This window comes from Mus caroli, chromosome 14 (genome assembly GCF_900094665.2).
Source record: "Mus caroli chromosome 14, CAROLI_EIJ_v1.1, whole genome shotgun sequence".
NCBI classification, from domain to species: domain Eukaryota; kingdom Metazoa; phylum Chordata; class Mammalia; order Rodentia; family Muridae; genus Mus; species Mus caroli.
In genome coordinates this window covers 38,234,710-38,253,478 of record NC_034583.1, presented here as the reverse complement: position 1 = coordinate 38,253,478, position 18,769 = coordinate 38,234,710, and the positions used below count along the sequence as shown (strand labels likewise).

General features: G+C 48.5%; 1 protein-coding gene across 2 annotated transcripts; it reads left to right on the top strand.

Moving 5' to 3' along the window:
- Positions 1-4,678: 4,678 nt before the first annotated feature.
- Bmp4 (bone morphogenetic protein 4) lies at positions 4,679-11,499 on the top strand. 2 transcript variants are annotated; one of them, XM_021181840.2, is made up of 4 exons: positions 4,679-5,039; positions 8,002-8,126; positions 9,173-9,552; positions 10,533-11,499. In XM_021181840.2, exons 3-4 carry the CDS (start codon positions 9,180-9,182, stop codon positions 11,384-11,386), a joined length of 1,227 nt encoding a protein of 408 aa, XP_021037499.1. In that variant the 5' UTR covers positions 4,679-5,039; positions 8,002-8,126; positions 9,173-9,179; the 3' UTR covers positions 11,387-11,499. The 2 variants fall into 2 exon arrangements, with proteins under 2 accessions (XP_021037499.1, XP_029324552.1); XM_029468692.1 differs by lacking the exon at positions 4,679-5,039 and adding an exon at positions 7,153-7,189.
- The last annotated feature ends 7,270 nt before the right edge of the window (positions 11,500-18,769 follow it).

Genomic DNA, 18,769 nt, shown 5'->3' with positions numbered 1-18,769 from the left:
AACTCACTTTGTAGACCAGGCTGGCCTCGAACTCAGAAATCTGCCTGCCTCTGCCTCCCGAGTGCTGGGATTAAAGGCATGTGCCACCACACCCGGCGACTTCTTTTTTTTTTTTTTTTTTATAATTGCAATTGTTGTCATATTAATTGTACAAGCAAATATGTATTTGCACACGTGCATATTTCCTTAAGTAAATTTCTTCAGTACAATTTTTAAAACTTTAAATACATCTCTTTATGTTCAGCCTTGTTCAGTTGGTCAGTACCCTGTAAAGAATAATACTAGCTAATATTTACTGGACCATGCTGTTCCTGCCATTTTATTTTATTGATTCACTTAATGCTTATAAGAACATTATGAAATAAAAATTATTCTCAGACTATGAAGGAGGAAATAGAGGTGCTAGGGGTTAAGCAATTTGACTATGGTTTAACCAAGATGAATCCTGGGCCCTGAGGAATTTGTATGGAACCTGCTGGTCCCTACATTTTCATGAGGAAACCCTGACCTACAGAGAAGATTGGCTTCTTTCTTAAGACCCCAGCCTGTTTTTAGGGGAGGCCAAAGGAAAGTCTTGTCCTAAGATGGGCTGGTTATATGGGAAGAATCTAGCTTTCTCAGTCTCTTCCATTTCCTTCTGCCATCTGATAACTTGGGAGCCAGGCAGGGTGGCAGACTCCTACAGTGCCAGCACCAGGGCAGGGTCACTCATCCCTACAATCCTGGCACCAGGGAAGCTGAGTCAGAGACACAGCAGGTCTGAGATCACCAGTGGCAAAGCAGCAACTGATTCCTTGGCCTGGGAAACCCCTGAAGATGTGTCTTTTTTTTTTTTTTTTTTGATCCCGTGTCATGATGATGTCACCTGCAGAGTTCTAGTTGGAGAATCATACAATCGCAGCTGGAAAAATTAAATTCAAAGGGGGAAAAAAATCCCATCATGTTTTAAGCAAGTTTATGGGTTTTTGTTTGGCTGTGCTCATAGTTACCCTGGGTGCATGCAGCCCACGGGCTGCAGGTTGGATGCACCTGCTGGGACAAGTCTTGTTTAGCTGGAAGCTGTGGCCACAGGCATCCACATTCCTGCTGGTCCTGTTCAAGACTTGAGGAGGAAGAGACAGATGATGTGGTCTGAATTTGAGGTCCATCACTTATGAGCTCTGAGACCTTGGAGGATCTTGTTAAGTTCAGAATCTCATCTGCAAAAGAAGGGTTTGAAGTGGGTCGTTGCCAGGGCTCAAGAACAAAGGAGAAATTATGGTAATATCCACATGAGAGAACTAAGGATCTAGGTTATTACAAAGATGGCTTCTAACTTCGTTTTAAATTGACCTGTTTTATTACTTGCAAAAGTTAGCCATGGTGCTGGAGTGTCCTTCAAAGTATTCCCTTATAGTTAAGATAGATATCTAAATGGCGATGTTTGAAGACCCCATGCCATTCTCAATTTGGGACCTAGAATCAAGGTACTATGCCTGCAGAATCAGATTTTTTTTTTCCCTGAGCCAGGGAGTATAAATCTTTAACCCTAGCACCCAGGAGGCAGAGACAAGTGGATCTCTGTGGGTTTCAGGTAAGCCTAGTCTACAGATCAAGTTCTAGGACAGCAAGGGCTACACAGAGAAACCCTGTCTCAAGCAAACAAAACAAAACAAAACAAAACAAAACAAAACAAAACAAAACAAAACAAAGCAGAAATCTCTTCACTGCTATAGACCTATTTGGTGGGTTCTGGACATAATGATAACTGTTTATAAAACTACTCAAAAATATCCCTTACCTACTTAAGAATGTCTTTGTTTCTATTTTTTAATGGTACTTATTAGCTCTGAAACTACATGTAAAATAACTTTTAAAACAGGAGTATTCAGCCGGGCGTGGTGGCGCACGCCTTTAATCCCAGCACTCGGGAGGCAGAGGCAGGCGGATTTCTGAGTTCGAGGCCAGCCTGGTCTACAAAATGATTTCCAGGACAGCCAGGGCTACACAGAGAAACCCTGTCTCAAAAAAACCAAAAAAAAAAAAAAAAAAAAAAAAAAAAAAAAAAAAAAAAAAAAAAAAAAAAAAAAAACCAGGAGTATTCATTGGCCAGGCATGGTGGTATATAACTGCAATCACTGTCTGGTTAGACTTTGCTTCAAAACCAACCAAACCGTACCACCCACCCAAAACAAAACAAACTTAATTTGTTACTTAGCATAACTGGGTGGTGGGGGCTGTGGGGGTGGGGTGGGGTGGTGGGGTGGGGAGACAAGGGGAATTAGGTTTGCTTGGGTCAGCAAAGATGCTGATGGATAGGGTTTTGTTTGTTTGTTTGTTTTAAAGTTGGGTCTTTCTCTACATAGTACTGCTTGTCCTGAACTCACTAGGTAGACCAGGCTGGCCCAGAACACCTAGAGATCATCTGGCTGCCTCTCTCTTTTGAGTGCTGGGGCTAAAGCATGCACCACTCTACCTGGGTAATTTATATCCATCTAAATTGGGGAAGAAAGAAGTACAGCTGTCCCCAGAGATAGCAGCTGGGTTTCCCCATCAAACACCTAGAAATCCATTTTAGGTTCTAAATAAGGTTTGTCAGGTAGCTGAATTAGAAACTTTCAGACTGCGTTTCACAGACTGGTTGGGCCAAAGGCCACTTTATTGTCTGGGTTTCAGGAAAATGAGACAATAGCTGTTATTCAAACAACATTTGGGTAAGAAGAAAAATGAACAAACACCATTCTCTCCCTCCCCCCTCGGCGCCCCCAAATTCATTAAAGCCAAAGTTGCACCTCCAAGGACGACGAGTCGCTGCTGTTTGTGAGTTTAAATATTAAGGAACACATTGTGTTAATGATTGAAGCAGCAGTGATTGATGTAGTGGCCTTCGGGAGCACTGAATCCGTCCTTCAACCTGCTATGGGAGCACAGAGCCTGATGCCCCAGGAGTAATGTAATAGAGTAATGTAATGTAATGGAGTTTTAATTTTGTGTTGTTGTTTTAAATAATTAATTGTAATTTTGGCTGTGTTAGAAGCTGTGGGTACGTTTCTCAGTCATCTTTTCAGGCTGGTGTTATTGCCATACCTTGATTAATCAGCGATTAAAAGAGAAGGTGTAAGTAGAAACGATTTCAAATGAAAGAAGGTATATTTCAACTTAGCTTCACTAAAGTGACAGTGAAGCAGGGAATCAATCGTCTTCTAATAGAAAGGGCTCATGGAGACCTGAGCTGATCTTTCTGTTCTGGATGAGAGAGGTGGTACCCATTGGAATGAAAGGACTTAGTCAGGGGCATACAGTGTGCTCCAGGCTGGGGATGGTCAGGATGTTGTGCTCAGCCTCTAACACTCCTTCCAACCTGACATTCCTTCTCACCCTTTGTCTCTGGCCAGTAGAATACAGGAACTCGTTCCTGTTTTCTAAATTCTGAAGGTGTGTAAGTACAAAGGTCAGATGAGCTGCACTAGGTCAAGACTGCTTTGTGGTGACAAGGGAATATAACACCCACCCCAGAGAACAGAAACCAAGAACCGGAAATTGCTATCTTCCAGCCCTTTGGGAGCTACCTGAAGCTCTGGGCTGCTGGCCTCACCCCTTCCCTGCAGCTTTCGCTTTAGCAGAGGCTGTGATTTCCTTCAGTGCTCTGGGCAAATGCTCTTAGCCTGGCTCACCTTCCCCATCCTCGTTTGTAAAAACAAAGATGAAGCTGATAGTTCCTTCCCAGCTCCATCAGAGACAGGGTGTGAAATTAGCTCCTGTTTGGGAAGGTTTAAAAGCCCGCCACATTCCACCTCCCAGCTAGTATGACTACCAACTCTTGTTCTTAACTGTTGTTATGAAAGAATCAATTCCTCATCTCCCTTCTTCTAAAAAGGGACCAAAGGGCACTTTTTTTTTCTTTTCTCTACATGGCCTAAAAGGCATTGTGTTACCTTCCTGGAAGGTCCCAAACAAACAAACAAACAACCCAAATAACCATATGGCAGTTAAGAAGGCTTCAGAGATATAAGTAGGATTTTCTAATTGTCTTACAAGGCCTAGGCCTGTTTGCCTGCCAAGTGCCTGCAAACTACCTCTGTGCACTTGAAAGGTTAGACCTGGAGGATTGATGGAGGGCACCCAGTTTTAAGGGGAGGGGGGTTGGTGCGATTCTCAAATGTCCACAAGAAACATCTTACAAAAACTTTTTTGGGGAAAGTCACCTCCTACTAGTTGAAGAGGTATCTCCTTCAGGCTCACAGCCCTGCTCACAGCCTGTGTCAACGTTTGGGAATCCTTTAACAGTTTACGGAAGGCCACCCTTTAAACCAATCCAACAGCTCCCTTCTCCATAACCTGATTTTAGAGGTGTTTCATTATCTCTAATTACTCGGGGTAAATGGTGATTACTCAGTGTTTTAATCATCAGTTTGGGCAGCAGTTATTCTAAACTCAGGGAAGCCCAGACTCCCATGGGTATTTTTGGAAGGTACAGAGACTAGTTGGTGCATGCTTTCTAGTACCTCTTGCACGTGGTCCCCAGGTGAGACCCGGCTGCTTCCCGAGCTGGAGGCATCGGTGTCCCAGCCAAGGTGGCAACTGGGGCTGGGGAGCTGTGCAGTCTTCCGGACCCGGGCCTGCCAGGCTAGGCGAGGCCCCGTGGCTGGATGGGAGGATGTGGGCGGGGCTCCCATCCCCAGAAGGGGAGGCGATTAAGGGAGGAGGGAAGAAGGGAGGGGCCGTTGGGGGGAAAGACTCGGGAGGAAGGGAAGAAAGAGAGGGAGGGAAAAGAGAAGGAAGGAGTAGATGTGAGAGGGTGGTGCTGGAGGGTGGGAAGGCAAGAGCGCGAGGCCTGGCCCGGAAGCTAGGTGAGTTCGGCATCCGAGCTGAGAGACCCCAGCCTAAGACGCCGCTGCAACCCAGACTGAGTATCTGGTCTCCGTCCCTGATGGGATTCTCGTCCAAACCGTCTTGGAGCCTGCAGCGATCCAGTCTCTGGCCCTCGACCAGGTTCATTGCAGCTGTCTAGAGGTCCCCAGGAGCAGCTGCTGGCGAGCCCGCTTCTGCAGGAACCAATGGTGAGCAGGGCAACCTGGCGAGGGGCGCTAGTTTGAGGATTCGAGGTGCACCCGTAGTAGAAGCTGGGGATGGGGCTCAGACTGTAACCGAGGCAAAAGTTGGCCTATTCCTCCTTCCTTCTCCAACAGTGTTGGAGGTGGGATGATGGAGGCTAAAAGGCACCTCCATATATGTTACTGCGTCTTATCCAACCTACTTTAGGGAGGTGCGGGCCAGGAGAGGCGGGAAGGAGAGAAGGCCTTGGAAGGAGGTCATTGGGAAGAACTGTGGGGTTTGGTGGGTTTGCTTCCACTTAGACCAAACGAGTGGGAGAGGAGGGAGTCAACTCCAGCGGGGGACTGTGGGCTGCTACATTAGGAGAGAAAACCTAGCCAGAGCTAGCTTTGCAAAAGAGACTGTAGTCTTGCTTTGCTCTAAAGCGCGATCCGGAATAGAGAGGCTTCCTTGAGCGGGGTGTCACCTAATCTTGTCCCCAACGCACCCCCTCCCAACCCCTGAGAGCTAGCGAACTGTAGCTACAGAACTCGCTCCCATCTCCAGGAGCTATTTTCTTAGACATGGGCACCCATGCATTCTGCCTTCTGTCTCTCCCCTCCCTGGGAGGGGGTGTAAGGTTCGACGGACCGTGGCCAGGATGCCGAAAGGCTACCTGTGCGGGTCTTCTGCCATGTTGTGTCTGTGCGGACGAGCCAGCAGGGCTAATGAGGAGCTTGCGATGCTCCAAAGGGTTCGGGGATTGCGGGGTCCTTACACGCAGTGCAGTTGGACCCCCGGGGACTCGGAAGGTTTCCCGCCACGGCTTTGATTGATAGTTTTTTAGTACCCTGGTTTATGAACTGAAGGTTTTGTGAGATGTTGAATCACTAGCAGGGTCATATTTGGTAAACTGAGGCTAAATTAAATTTTGGTTTTCGAAGAAGATTCTGGGGAGAAAGTGAAGGGTAACTGCCTCCAGGAGCTGTATCAACCCCATTAAGAAACTTTGATCTGTATTTTTTAATTAAAAAAATCAGGGAAGAAAAGAGTGATCCTTGTGAAGTTGAAATTGAAACAAGTCCTTCGTCTATTTACTGGGCTTTAACGTCGAGAGCGCTCCCCACACCGCCAAAGGCACAGGATTGTCCGGGGATCCTGAGCGTCGGCGGTTCCACTGTGCCCTCGCTCCGCGTGCGCCAGTCGCTAGCATATCGCCATCTCCTTTCCCCTTAAAAACAATAAACAAATCAACAATAAGCCCTTTGCCCTTTCCAGCGCTTTCCCAGTTATTCCCAGCGGCGACGCTGGTCGGGGAATGGAGAAGTCGTCTCAGAAAGCTGCGCTGCTGGTGGTGAGAGCGGACTGTCGCTCAGGGGCGCCCGCGGTCTCTGCACCCAGGGCAGCAGTGTGGGATGGCGCTGGGCAGCCACCGCCGCCAGGAAGGACATGACTCTCCATCCTTTACACTTCTTTTTCAAAGGTTTCCCGAAAGTGCCCCCCGCCTCGAAAACTGGGGCCGGGGAGGGGGGGAGGTTAGGTTGAAAACCAGCTGGACACGTCGAGTTCCTAAGTGAGGCAAAGAGGCCGGGTGGAGCGGACTCTGGAGCAGGGGAGTCCTGGGACTCCGGTCCTCGGATGGACCCCGCGCAACGACCTGTTGGAACAAGAGTTGCGCTTCCTGAGGTTAGAACAGGCCAGGCATCTTAGGATAGTCAGGTCACCCCACAACCCCACCCGAGTTGTGTGTTGGTGAATTTCTTGGAGGAATCTTAGCCGCGATTCTGTAGCTGGTGCAAAGGGAGGAAAGGGGTGGGGGAAGGAAGTGGCGCGCGCGGGGGTGGGGGTGGGGGTGGAGGTGGTTTAAAAAGTAAGCCAAGCCGGAGGGAGAGGTCGAGTGCAGGCCGAAAGCTGTTCTCGGGTTTTTAGACGCTTGGGATTGCGCTTGGGGTCTCCTTTCCGTGCCGGGTAGGAGTTGTAATAAAGCCTTTGCAACTCTGAGATCTGAAAAAAAATGTGATGCGCTCTTTCTTCGGCGACGCCTGTTTTGGAATCTGTCCGGAGCTAGAAGCTCAGACATCCACCCCCCCCCCACCCCCTCCGCCTTGAATGGCACCGCCGACCGGTTTCTGAAGGATCTGCTTGGCTGGAGCGGACGCTGCGGTTGGCAGACCCGGTGCGGGGACTCTGGCGGGGCTACTAGACAGTACTTCAGAAGCCGCTCCTTCTAACTTTCCCACACCGCTCAAACCCCGACACCCCCGCGGCGGACTGAGTTGGCGACGGGGTCAGAGTCTTCTGGCTGGAAGTTAGATCCGCTAGGGGTCGGCTGCCTGTCGCTAGAAGCATTATTTGGCCTCTCGGAGACCCTGTGGAGGAAGTGCCGGAGTGTGCGAGTGTGTNTGNGTGTGTGTGTGTGTGTGTGTGTGTGTGTGTGTGTGTGTGTGTGTGTGTGTGCGCGCGCGCGCGCTCGCGCCCTTGGAGGGTCCCTATGCGCTTTCCTTTTCATGGAACGCTGTCGTGAGGCTTTGGTAAACTGTCTTTTCGGTTCCTCTCTTGGCTGCACTTAAGCTGTGTCGGCGCTGTAAAGAGAAGCGCCTTCAAGTGCACCCAGATCCTCAGGCTTCAGATAACCGGTCCCCGAACCTGGCCAGATGCACTGTACTGCGCGCCGCAGGTAGAGACGTGCCCCACGTCCCCTGCGTGCAGCGACTACGACCGAGAACCGCGCCAGCGGCTAGTGTCCCGCCGAGAGCTCCTCAGAGCAGGCGGGGACAACTCCCAGACGGCTGGGGCTCCAGCTGCGGGCGCGGAGGTTGGCCTCGCTCGCAGGGGCTGGACCCAGCCGGGGTGGGAGGATGGAGGAGGGGCGGGCGGGCTCTTCGGTGAGTGGGGCGGAGCCTCTGGGTCCACGTGACTCCTAGGGGCTGGAAGAAAAACAGAGCCTGTCTGCTCTAGAGTCTCATTATATTCAAATATTCATTTTAGGAGCCATTCCGTAGTGCCATTCCGAGCGACGCACTGCCGCAGCTTCTCTGAGCCTTTCCAGCAAGTTTGTTCAAGATTGGCTCCCAAGAATCATGGACTGTTATTATATGCCTTGTTTTCTGTCAGTGAGTAGACACCTCTATTTTCCCCTTCTTGGGATTTCACTCTGTCCTCCCATCCCTGACCACTGTCTGTCCCTCCCGTCGGACTTCCATTTCAGTGTCCGCGCCCTACTCTCAGGCAGCGCTATGATTCTCTTTCTGGCCCCTGCAAGGCCAGACACTCGAAACGTACGGGCTCCTTTTAAAGCGCTCCCACTGTTTTCTCTGGTCTGCTGCGTTGCAAGAAAGGGGGAGCGCGAGAAACCAAATAGATGAAAGGTCCTCAGGTCCGGGCTGTCCCTTGAGGGCTAACCACTCCCTTCCCAGTCCCGTCCCACTAGCCTGGGAAGGCCAGTTCCTTGCCTCATGTCAAAAAAAAAAAAAAAAAAAATACCCGTGTTCCTTTTGGAATCACCCCTACCGTTCCCTGGGAACAAGACTTTTTAGTGAGCGTTTTCAACGCAGCGACCACAATGAAATAAATCACAAAGTCACTGCGGCAGCCCCCTGACTCCTTTTCCCAGTCACTGGACCTTGCTGCCCGGTCCAAGCTCTGTCGGCGCAGCTCTGTTCTCCCCTCCTCCTGTTCTTAACCAGCTGGAAGTTGTGGAAATTGGGCTGGAGGGCGGAGGAAGGGCGGGGGGTGGTGGAGGAAGAGGGGGGGGGGCTGAAGGTCCGAAGTGAAGAGCGATGGCATTTTAATTCTCCCTCCCCCACCCCCTTTTACCTCCTCAATGTTAACTGTTTATCCTTGAAGAAGCCACGCTGAGATCATGGCTCAGATAGCCGTTGGGACAGGATGGAGGCTATCTGATTTGGGGTTATTTGAGTGTAAACAAGTTAGACCAAGTAATTACAGGGCGATTCTTACTTTCGGGCCGTGCATGGCTGCAGCTGGTGTGTGTGTGGGGAGGGTGTGAGGGAGAAAACACAAACTTGATCTTTCGGACCTGTTTTACTTCTTGACCGTCGGTTGCTACCCCTATATGCATATGCAGAGACATCTCTATTTCTCGCTATTGATCGGTGTTTATTTATTCTTTAACCTTCCACCCCAACCCCCTCCCCAGAGACACCATGATTCCTGGTAACCGAATGCTGATGGTCGTTTTATTATGCCAAGTCCTGCTAGGAGGCGCGAGCCATGCTAGTTTGATACCTGAGACCGGGAAGAAAAAAGTCGCCGAGATTCAGGGCCACGCGGGAGGACGCCGCTCAGGGCAGAGCCATGAGCTCCTGCGGGACTTCGAGGCGACACTTCTACAGATGTTTGGGTTGCGCCGCCGTCCGCAGCCTAGCAAGAGCGCCATCATTCCGGATTACATGAGGGATCTTTACCGGCTCCAGTCTGGGGAGGAGGAGGAGGAAGAGCAGAGCCAGGGAACCGGGCTTGAGTACCCGGAGCGTCCCGCCAGCCGAGCCAACACTGTGAGGAGTTTCCATCACGAAGGTCAGTTTCTGCTCTTAGTCCTGGCGGTGGAGGGTGGGGTGGAGCGCTGGGGCAGAGGGTGGGGGGTGGGCAGCTGGCAGGGCAAGCTGAAGGGGTTGTGGAAGCCCTCGGGGAAGAAGAGTTCATGTTACATCAAAGCTCCCAGCCCTGGAGACTGTGGAACAGGGCCTCTTACCTTCAAATTTCCAGAGCTGCCTCTGAGGGTACTTTCTGGAGACCAAGTAGTGGTGGTGATGGGGGAGGGGTTTACATTGGGAGAATCCGACTGACACCACTCAGACTTGGGCTAGCCCCAGCGGTGTGCTTTAGCTATATCAAAGCCGGGGTTTCTGCCCGTTTTGTTCAAAGCACCTACTGAATTTAATATTACAGCTGTGTGTTTGTCAGGTTTATTCAATAGGGGCCTTGTAATACGATCTGAATGTTTCCTAGCGGATGTTTCTTTTCCAAAGTAAATCTGAGTTATTAATCCTCCAGCATCATTACTGTGTTGGAATTTATTTTCCCTTCTGTAACATGATCAACAAGGCGTGCTCTGTGTTTCTAGGATCGCTGGGGAAATGTTTGGTAACATACTCAAAAGTGGAGAGGGAGAGAGGGTGGCCCCTCTTTTTCTTTACAACCACTTGTAAAGAAAACTGTACACAAAGCCAAGAGGGGGCTTTAAAAGGGGAGTCCAGGGGTGGTGGAGTAAAAGAGTTGACACATGGAAATTATTAGGCATATAAAGGAGGTTGGGAGATACTTTCTGTCTTTGGTGTTTCACAAATGTGAGCTAAATTTTGCTGGTTTGCTAGCTGCTCCACAACTCTGCTCCTTCAAATTAAAAGGCACAGTAATTTCCTCCCCTTAGGTTTCCACTATATAAGTAGAATTCAACCAATTCTGCTATTTTTTGTTTTTGTTTTTGTTTTTGTTGTTGTTTTTTTGTCTCAGAAAAGCTCATGGGCCTTTTCTTTTCCCCTTTCAACTGTGCCTAGAACATCTGGAGAACATCCCAGGGACCAGTGAGAGCTCTGCTTTTCGTTTCCTCTTCAACCTCAGCAGCATCCCAGAGAATGAGGTGATCTCCTCGGCAGAGCTCCGGCTCTTTCGGGAGCAGGTGGACCAGGGCCCTGACTGGGAACAGGGCTTCCACCGTATAAACATTTATGAGGTTATGAAGCCCCCAGCAGAAATGGTTCCCGGACACCTCATCACACGACTACTGGACACCAGACTAGTCCATCACAATGTGACACGGTGGGAAACTTTCGATGTGAGCCCTGCAGTCCTTCGCTGGACCCGGGAAAAGCAACCCAATTATGGGCTGGCCATTGAGGTGACTCACCTCCACCAGACACGGACCCACCAGGGCCAGCACGTCAGAATCAGCCGATCGTTACCTCAAGGGAGTGGAGATTGGGCCCAACTCCGGCCCCTCCTGGTCACTTTTGGCCATGATGGCCGAGGCCATACCTTGACCCGCAGGAGGGCCAAACGTAGTCCCAAGCATCACCCACAGCGGTCCAGGAAGAAGAATAAGAACTGCCGTCGCCATTCACTCTACGTGGACTTCAGTGACGTGGGCTGGAATGATTGGATTGTGGCCCCACCCGGCTACCAGGCCTTCTACTGCCACGGGGACTGTCCCTTTCCACTGGCTGATCACCTCAACTCAACCAACCATGCCATTGTGCAGACCCTAGTCAACTCTGTTAATTCTAGCATCCCTAAGGCCTGTTGCGTCCCCACTGAACTGAGTGCCATTTCCATGTTGTACCTGGATGAGTACGACAAGGTGGTGTTGAAAAATTATCAGGAAATGGTGGTAGAAGGGTGTGGATGCCGCTGAGATCAGGCAGCCCGGAGGGCAGACACACACACACACACACACACACACATGTTCCCATTCAACCACCTACACATACCACACAAACTGCTTCCCTATAGCTGGACTTTTATCTTTAAAAAAATAAAAGAAAGAAAGAAAAAAATGAAAGACAGAAAAGAAAAAAAAACCCTAAACAACTCACCTTGACCTTATTTATGACTTTACGTGCAAATGTTTTGACCATATTGATCATATATTTTGACAAATATATTTATAACTACATATTAAAAGAAAATAAAATGAGTCATTATTTTAAAGATAAACTAAGACCTTTCTATCTTATTTCCTCTTCCATACTCTTGAATGTTGAGATGGGGCTGGGGGTAGACTGAAAGTCAGAGGTGGCAACTGGAGGTGTTATCAGCTGTGGGGGCAGGAGCCAGTGATGGCAGAGAGATGGCAATGGCCAGGATGGATTGGTCTCCATTCTTATTTAATGTTAACAAGGAAGCAGCATGCTCTGCCATCTGGAGGACACGTGCCCTGCAGAAACAGTGGATGAAAGGAGTAGATCAGATGAAAGAATTTGGTTTGGGACTTCGGGGTCATCTTAGCTCTGCTCACCTGTTGTGGAGTGGCAGCGCCTCAGCCCTGTGGAGGAAGAGGTCTCGACTCTAGGAGACTCATTCCCACCTTTGGCTTTATGATACCCCAGAGTGTCTTCAGTCCTGGCAGGCATCTTTTTGAACCAAATCCAATCCGTCCGTACACAGCCTCCTTTTAAGCAGGTCTTTGTTTTTACTGTTTCTGTGCCCCCTCCCAGACAGGGTCTCACTATGTAGCCTTGGCTGTCCTAGAGCTCAGTATGTAGCCAAGGCTGGCCTCAAACTCACAGAGATCTGCCTGCTTCTGCCTCTCCTGTGTTGGGATTAAAGCTAGCTCTCTCTCTCTCTCTCTCTCTCTCTCTCTCTCTCTCTCTCTCTTGTTGTTGTTGTTTTGTTTTTTCATGCTGGATTTTATCCAACAAAACAAATAGTAGGCCCTACCTTGAAAAAGTTTAGTGACCACTCTGTACATATAACGTGGTAGGAGTCTCCATTGTTGAGGGACTGTTAACCTTTATCTTTTATTCCTCACATGAAGGCTTTCTTTGAGAATCCCAGGACTGTGTTAGGGAAAGGGAGTTGGCAATAGGATGAGCTACTGAAGGGTCAGTGTTTAAGTAGGCTCTGTGAAAGTGTTTTGATATTTCTTGGCATTTACTGAGTCATGGATCTCCTGTCTTTTGTTTCTCTGATAGCACCTCCACCATCCTCCAGGATCAGACAGAATATGATCTGTCCTGTGGAACCGAAATTTGCAGCAGGGGCTCTTCAAGGAGAAAGACTAACTTGGTGGCTCGGTGAAAAGAATGATCTTAGCTGGAGATGTGGTTCAGTTGGCAGAGGCTTGCCGGGAGGGCAGGGAACCTTGGGTGTGATTCCCTGCTTGAGTCAGGGTGTAGTGGGAGAGGAGACACACACTGGGGCTCCTGACTCTCTAGTAGAGGCTAAAGGAAGTCAAGTTCAAGGTCATGCCCAGTTACAGAGCAAGTTTCCCACTAGCCTGGGACAAATGAAACTAAGGTCTTAAAAAAAAAAATCAGAGAAAGAAACAAAAGGAAGAAAAAGTGGAAAGAAGACATCACTGGGCTTAGAGGTGGGAGATCCCTTCAGTTAGGGACAGGAAGAGCTTTCTAAAAGGATGTGTTTGTAGAGGTGGGAGATCCCTTCAGTTAGGGACAGGAAGAGCTTTCTAAAAGGATGTGTTTGTAGGAGATGCCTTTGACTTTTCTCATTACCAGCAGCTAAATTAAGTCCTCCTCAGCTCAGGCTCACTTCTTAAGTGTCTCCCTGCTCTGGAAGGGTCAGCTGGGTTTAGGGTAGAAACAGTGGGGATTCTGCTCCTCCAGACAGGGCCAGGAGAAGAGCATTCCTCTGGATCTGCATCTCTCTCTGAAGGTGAAGGCAGTGTTGTTTGGGAGGTGTGTCAGACTCAAGGCACAGGCATGGGTGGGTAGCTTAACTTTCTCTGTGTATCACCCTGCATTCTTCTACACCCAGCATTGCATATGCTTTTGGAAGTCTGATGGATGAAGCAGGACTCGTTTTTGTTTTTAATTACTGAAGTCCTACAGTCCTGCAAAAGGAGCAGCTTAGTGGAAACCAATAAAAATAGAAGTGGGGTGCTTGCCAAAGCCTCAGCTCCCTGGAGAGCGCAGGTGGAGAGAGGAGATCAGAGCCCTGGGCAAAGGCAGCAAGACTCCACAGCAACTCCAAACTCCTTGCAAAAGAGGCCTCTTTCCCATTGCTCCAGCCCCACAGGTCGCTGTCCCTTATAGTCAAGGTATAGAGCCTGGATCAAGCATTTGGGGACAGCCCATCCTGGATTCTCCTTTGGGAGACCTCATTTTGCTTTGCCTGGTCTTCAGCAAATCTCTGAGAAGCCGGTGGGTGTTCTCGAAAGAGAGCCCCAGATCTCCAGCACTTAAACCGAAGGTCCTAGCTTGATGGCTTGTCAGCTCAGGTCGTTTTTCTAGCAAGCACTCCCCCACCCCCAACCTCCTTCCACTGGCTTATTTTCAGGAATGGATAATGTTGTTTATTTGTTCAGCCAAATATTTGGTCTGGGGAATTTACCGTGAAATTCTGTGAATTGCATATACCTAGTTAACAAAATAGTCCAAGTGCCACAAATGTCAGCCTGGAAAACAAGGCGCCATGATCGGCTTTAACCCTTTGGACGGATGCTTGTTGAAGCACAGTGAGGAGGCCTAGGGGAAGATGAACTTGAATGTGAGGAGACTAAGTTAGGTTTTGCCTTAGACTGGGCCCCAGAACCTTATGAACGCTTGCACTTAGCTTGGCATCTCTCCTTTTATAGTCTCCCCCACCCCCACAATGATTCCATTACTTAGAGAAGAGGAGGGGAGAATCGCCCTCAAGGAGGAGTTTAGCAAAGTCTTAACCACATTAGAAGAGCTGCTGACTCGATCCCAGCCCACCCTTAAACTGCAACCCGCTTCCTTGGAACTTAAAAAAAAAAAAAAAAAAAAAAAAAAAAAAAGAAGAAGAAAAAGTGAAAAAAAAAAAGCGTTTGTGTGGGGGCTTTCATTGCGTAATTCGCTTAGAACCTGCCAGGTGACCTGCTGACTTTGTTTTCAGTCTTGACGGTGCTTCATTCCACCGCCCTTCTTGCCGCAGGCCAGCGCCACACTGTGAGGGCCCGGCGCAGCCGCGGAGCTGGCAGACCCCACTCGTCACCCCAGGCTTTGGACGGACTTCAAGATCCGGCTTCCCTCCCGCTCCCGCTGCAGGCCGGCGGCCGCGGGGGCACCAGGGGGCGTCCTTCCCGCCCCACCCAGCCCCGCCCCGCGCGAGCGTGCACCTGGTGGCACCACCCCTGCCTCCGACTGTGGTTTCAGGTACCCCAACTCCAGCCCACCGCGCCTCTGGCTCATCCACCCATGGCGGCGGCCCAGGCTAGGTGAAGCTTACAGAGACAGGCGGTTCTGATTAGAGCATGCTGGCCCTTAGGGCTGTTGCTTGGTGTATTTGACATGAAATGGGGTCGCTCGGCTGCATAGAGGAGCGGAGACTGGGGTCCTGAGAAGGGGAGAAGGCAAGGCTCAATGTGTGGAGGGGTGAGAAGGTTTCGAGATCTTTAAGGGGTCTCAGTGGGGGCAGAAAGCGGGTATTAGAGAGTGAGCTTTTGACATTGGGCTCACAGTGGGTCAACACGCTACAGTGACTTAAAGCAGACCTGCATGACTTTGGGAACAAACCTACTGACTCGGGACCCTATGCAGCAGGCCTCAGCTTCTTGGAGCAAACAGAACTTAAGTTCCTGGCTGAGCTTCCTGAGAGCCTGGCTGTACTCTTCCCAATGAGAGCAGGAGAAAGGGAACAGGTGTGGGTCTCGGGTGGGTAAGAGCACACAGAAGACATGCTATAATGAACAATACCAGCACCCGACTTGACCAGATCTAGAAGTCACAGCACCACCCAGCTTTCTTCTCCAAAGGTGAACCCAGGAAAGAAGAAAGCTCACCATGAGGCCCAGGTGGGCAAATAATCAGCGTTTTTTTCTTAATGATGCCTCTGCCTTCACCCAGCACAAATTTTACACTCCGCACACAGTCTCTTTGAGAATGAAAGCAAGCCAGAGCAACAGGAACGAGGCAGCATTATCCCAGCATCAGAAGACCATTGGTACTTCCCGGAGGGTACAGGATGAGGGTTAGCATGTGATCCAAAGGAGCACGGTTAGGAAAGCTACAACTAGAAATAAACTCTAGGAAGGGCCCACATCTGCCGAGTGGGAGGATCCCTTAACACAGTAAGCAAGAGTTCCCCACTCAGCAGAGGGGGAAAAGTGTCCGGTTTTAGAAAAGATGTTTGAGTGGCTTGAATGTGACATCACAGCAGCACAACACACAAGGACAGAACACTAAGAAGTCAGAAGTTCAAGGTGTGTAATGTTTAATCAGTTCTTGAAAAAAAAGGAGTGAATCTCCTATCAGCCGTTCGCTGTTGGTTCAACACTGCTGGCAGGTTCCTTAAAGCACAATCAGGAAGTCTCCAGTTACCCATGCTTTTTCTTCCTGCGGAATAGCTCCTGAAAACGGGACTGCAAATTCAAAATTTGGTGCAATATGCTGCTCAGATCAAAGGGTTCAGAAAATGTGAGGTTATAAAAATCCAGAAATGTTCACTTTTTAAATCTAAACTACAACATGTTCAGAGAGGAAGGGTGACAAGATGGGAGAGTGATTTGCTGAGGTGTCACTAAGGACAGTCTCTCCAGTCTAGCTTTTGGTGAGTCTTGCCCTTTCTCTAAAGAAATCATGATCTCTCTTAAGTTTACATAACTTGATTTCTACATACAGTATTTAAAACAATGAAGCGTCTCTGTCCCAATTTTCTGACTTCCTAAGTCACGGTACCTTAGCAACAGCAGGGGCATATTTGTATTATAACTAGTGTATTTATCCCCCCCACCCCTTTTTATTAACCAATACTTTGGCCAACGCACAGTTTTTCTAAGGATGGAAGCCATCCTTCCTAAATTGCTGGACTTGATTGCTTTCTCCTGGAACTATTTCTCTCTGCTTAAGATAGCAGCAACCAGCATGGCTGCTCATGGCTTCCCAGTTTCAGTAGAGAGCATGGACTGTGTTCAACTCAAATGTCATGTTGTTTTAATCACTTAATCCTTCTCACTGGGTTTTCAAAGCAGTTTGTTTCCAGATAAAGGCCTGAAGGAAGGGCCAGGAGAGAGAGAGACAGAGAGACAGAGAGAGAGACAGAGAGAGAGACAGAGAGAGAGACAGAGAGAGACAGAGAGACAGAGACAGACAGAGAGATACAGAGAGACAGACACACAGAGAACAGACATAGGGAGAAAAATAAAGACAGAGAAAAAACAGAGAGAGGGTGAAAGAGAGTCAGAGAGAGAAAGGAGGACAGAGAGGAGGACGGAGAGGAGAGGATGGAGAGAGACTTTCCAAGCCTACTTATTTCAGTATTATATCAATTGTTACATGGAAATCATTAATGCCCTTTTTAAGGACTAACAACAGCTATGGTCATTGTTATACCTAGTACCCTTGAATTTTGCTAGAATCCAGAAATAGAAAGCCACATCTCCTTCTGAAGGCTGCCTTATAATGCCCTTTAATTTGTCAGTGAAAGTTATGAAGTCCCAAGTGTTCACCCCCAGAAAGCTCAGACTGAAAGAAGCTTGGTCAATGGTCAGTGTGCAATCTTTCAACCCGGTCATTCAGTTGCAAATCTCTCTATTTTTTTTCATATCTAGTCCTTACTTAAAATAATATTTAAGAAAATTTTATGAAAAAGCAAGTTTATTTAAAGCCATGTCATCTTAAATCAATTATTTAGGCTTTTTGGTGTTTTTGTCTGTATATCCACATGGTTTTGGTGTACTGGGTTTTTGTTGTTGTTTGGTTTTTGTACAGTTTTTTTTTTCTTAATTTCTGATCAGGGTTATAACCTTGACATATTTAAACCCTATCTGTGCAGTTGGCACCTGTGTCAATGTGGATAATCTCTGTTCCTTTGTGAGTAGGAGGCTGAGTGTAGAGTTTAAGTTTCTAACCCTTGACGTTTTTAAAGCATCCTCAAGATCCTCCTAGGACTTGAGACACCATGGCCAAACCTTAGTAAAGTTCCTGCTGGCCCTCAAGGCTTGTGCACTGTGGGTCTGGTCATAAGCAACTGGTAATAAGTACAACATTCTTTTGTGTGTTTTAAGCATCCTGAAAAGTGGGCATCGTACATGAGGTGTTTGAAGTCATATTTCATTGGAGAATTAGAATCCATATAATTTGATCTTCAAAATGCGCTTTCTCTGGACAAAGTCCTCTGTGACTGACCTGAGAGAAAGAAACATACTAAGGGGGCGGGGGCGGTGGGTCTCAAGCCCTCAGTAGTCACGGACTCCATCTTCATCCTCATGTTCATGTCTTGACTTCTTATACTTGTCTTCTTGGACATTGAGCCTTGTGAGAAAGGGAGCCAGATTTACAGAAATACAGTATTATGGAACTGCTACTTTTTCAGACAGGTGGACTATTAGGCTCTGATTGACCTTGGACACTGCCAACCTTCACATTCCGATTGGTTAGGGTCAGACACCAATGTCCAGTTGCTGAATAGCTTTCACAAGTTTCTTTTGTGTGCCTTCATAGGGGCAGACAAAAGATGCTTTCCCAGGGGGACCCCTTCTTTATGAAGCCTGACCCTCAAAGAAGCAAGCTAATCTCAAGTGATTTTGAGGTTTTGAGGCCACCAAGAGGCTGTTTCTAGCAGGGCGAAGTCATTTGTTCAATGATACCATAGAGGAGCTCATTTACCTTCAGAAGGTAAGCAAGCTCTCTTCTTTAAAGTCCTTCCCATACCCTAAGCCCAGACTTGTTTGCACAGTGGAGCATTCCCTTCATCCTGAACAGCAGGGAGTGGGGCTGTTGGCAAGGGAAGTCACTTTTCATTTGTTTCCAAAACCTAGCAGTGTGGTGAGCTTCATCAAACTTCCTGATCCCCTAAACCCCGAAACCCTGAAACCCAGGCTCTTTTGCTCACTATCTTGAGGCCAACATGCTTTTCAGGTTGCAAGAGCTGTAGAATTTAGCATCTAGTTGCCAAGAGGTCAGTTTTGCTAACATTGTTTATTTTGGCAAGTCTACGTAGACTTGCAGGAGAGAACTGGGGAAACCATACACCAAACTCCACCAGCAACCCTCTTCCCTCTTCCCTCTTCTTCCCTCTTCTTCCCTCTTCTTCCCTCTTCTTCCCTCTTCTTCCCTCTTCTTCCCTCTTCTTCCCTCTTCTTCCCTCTTCCCTCTTC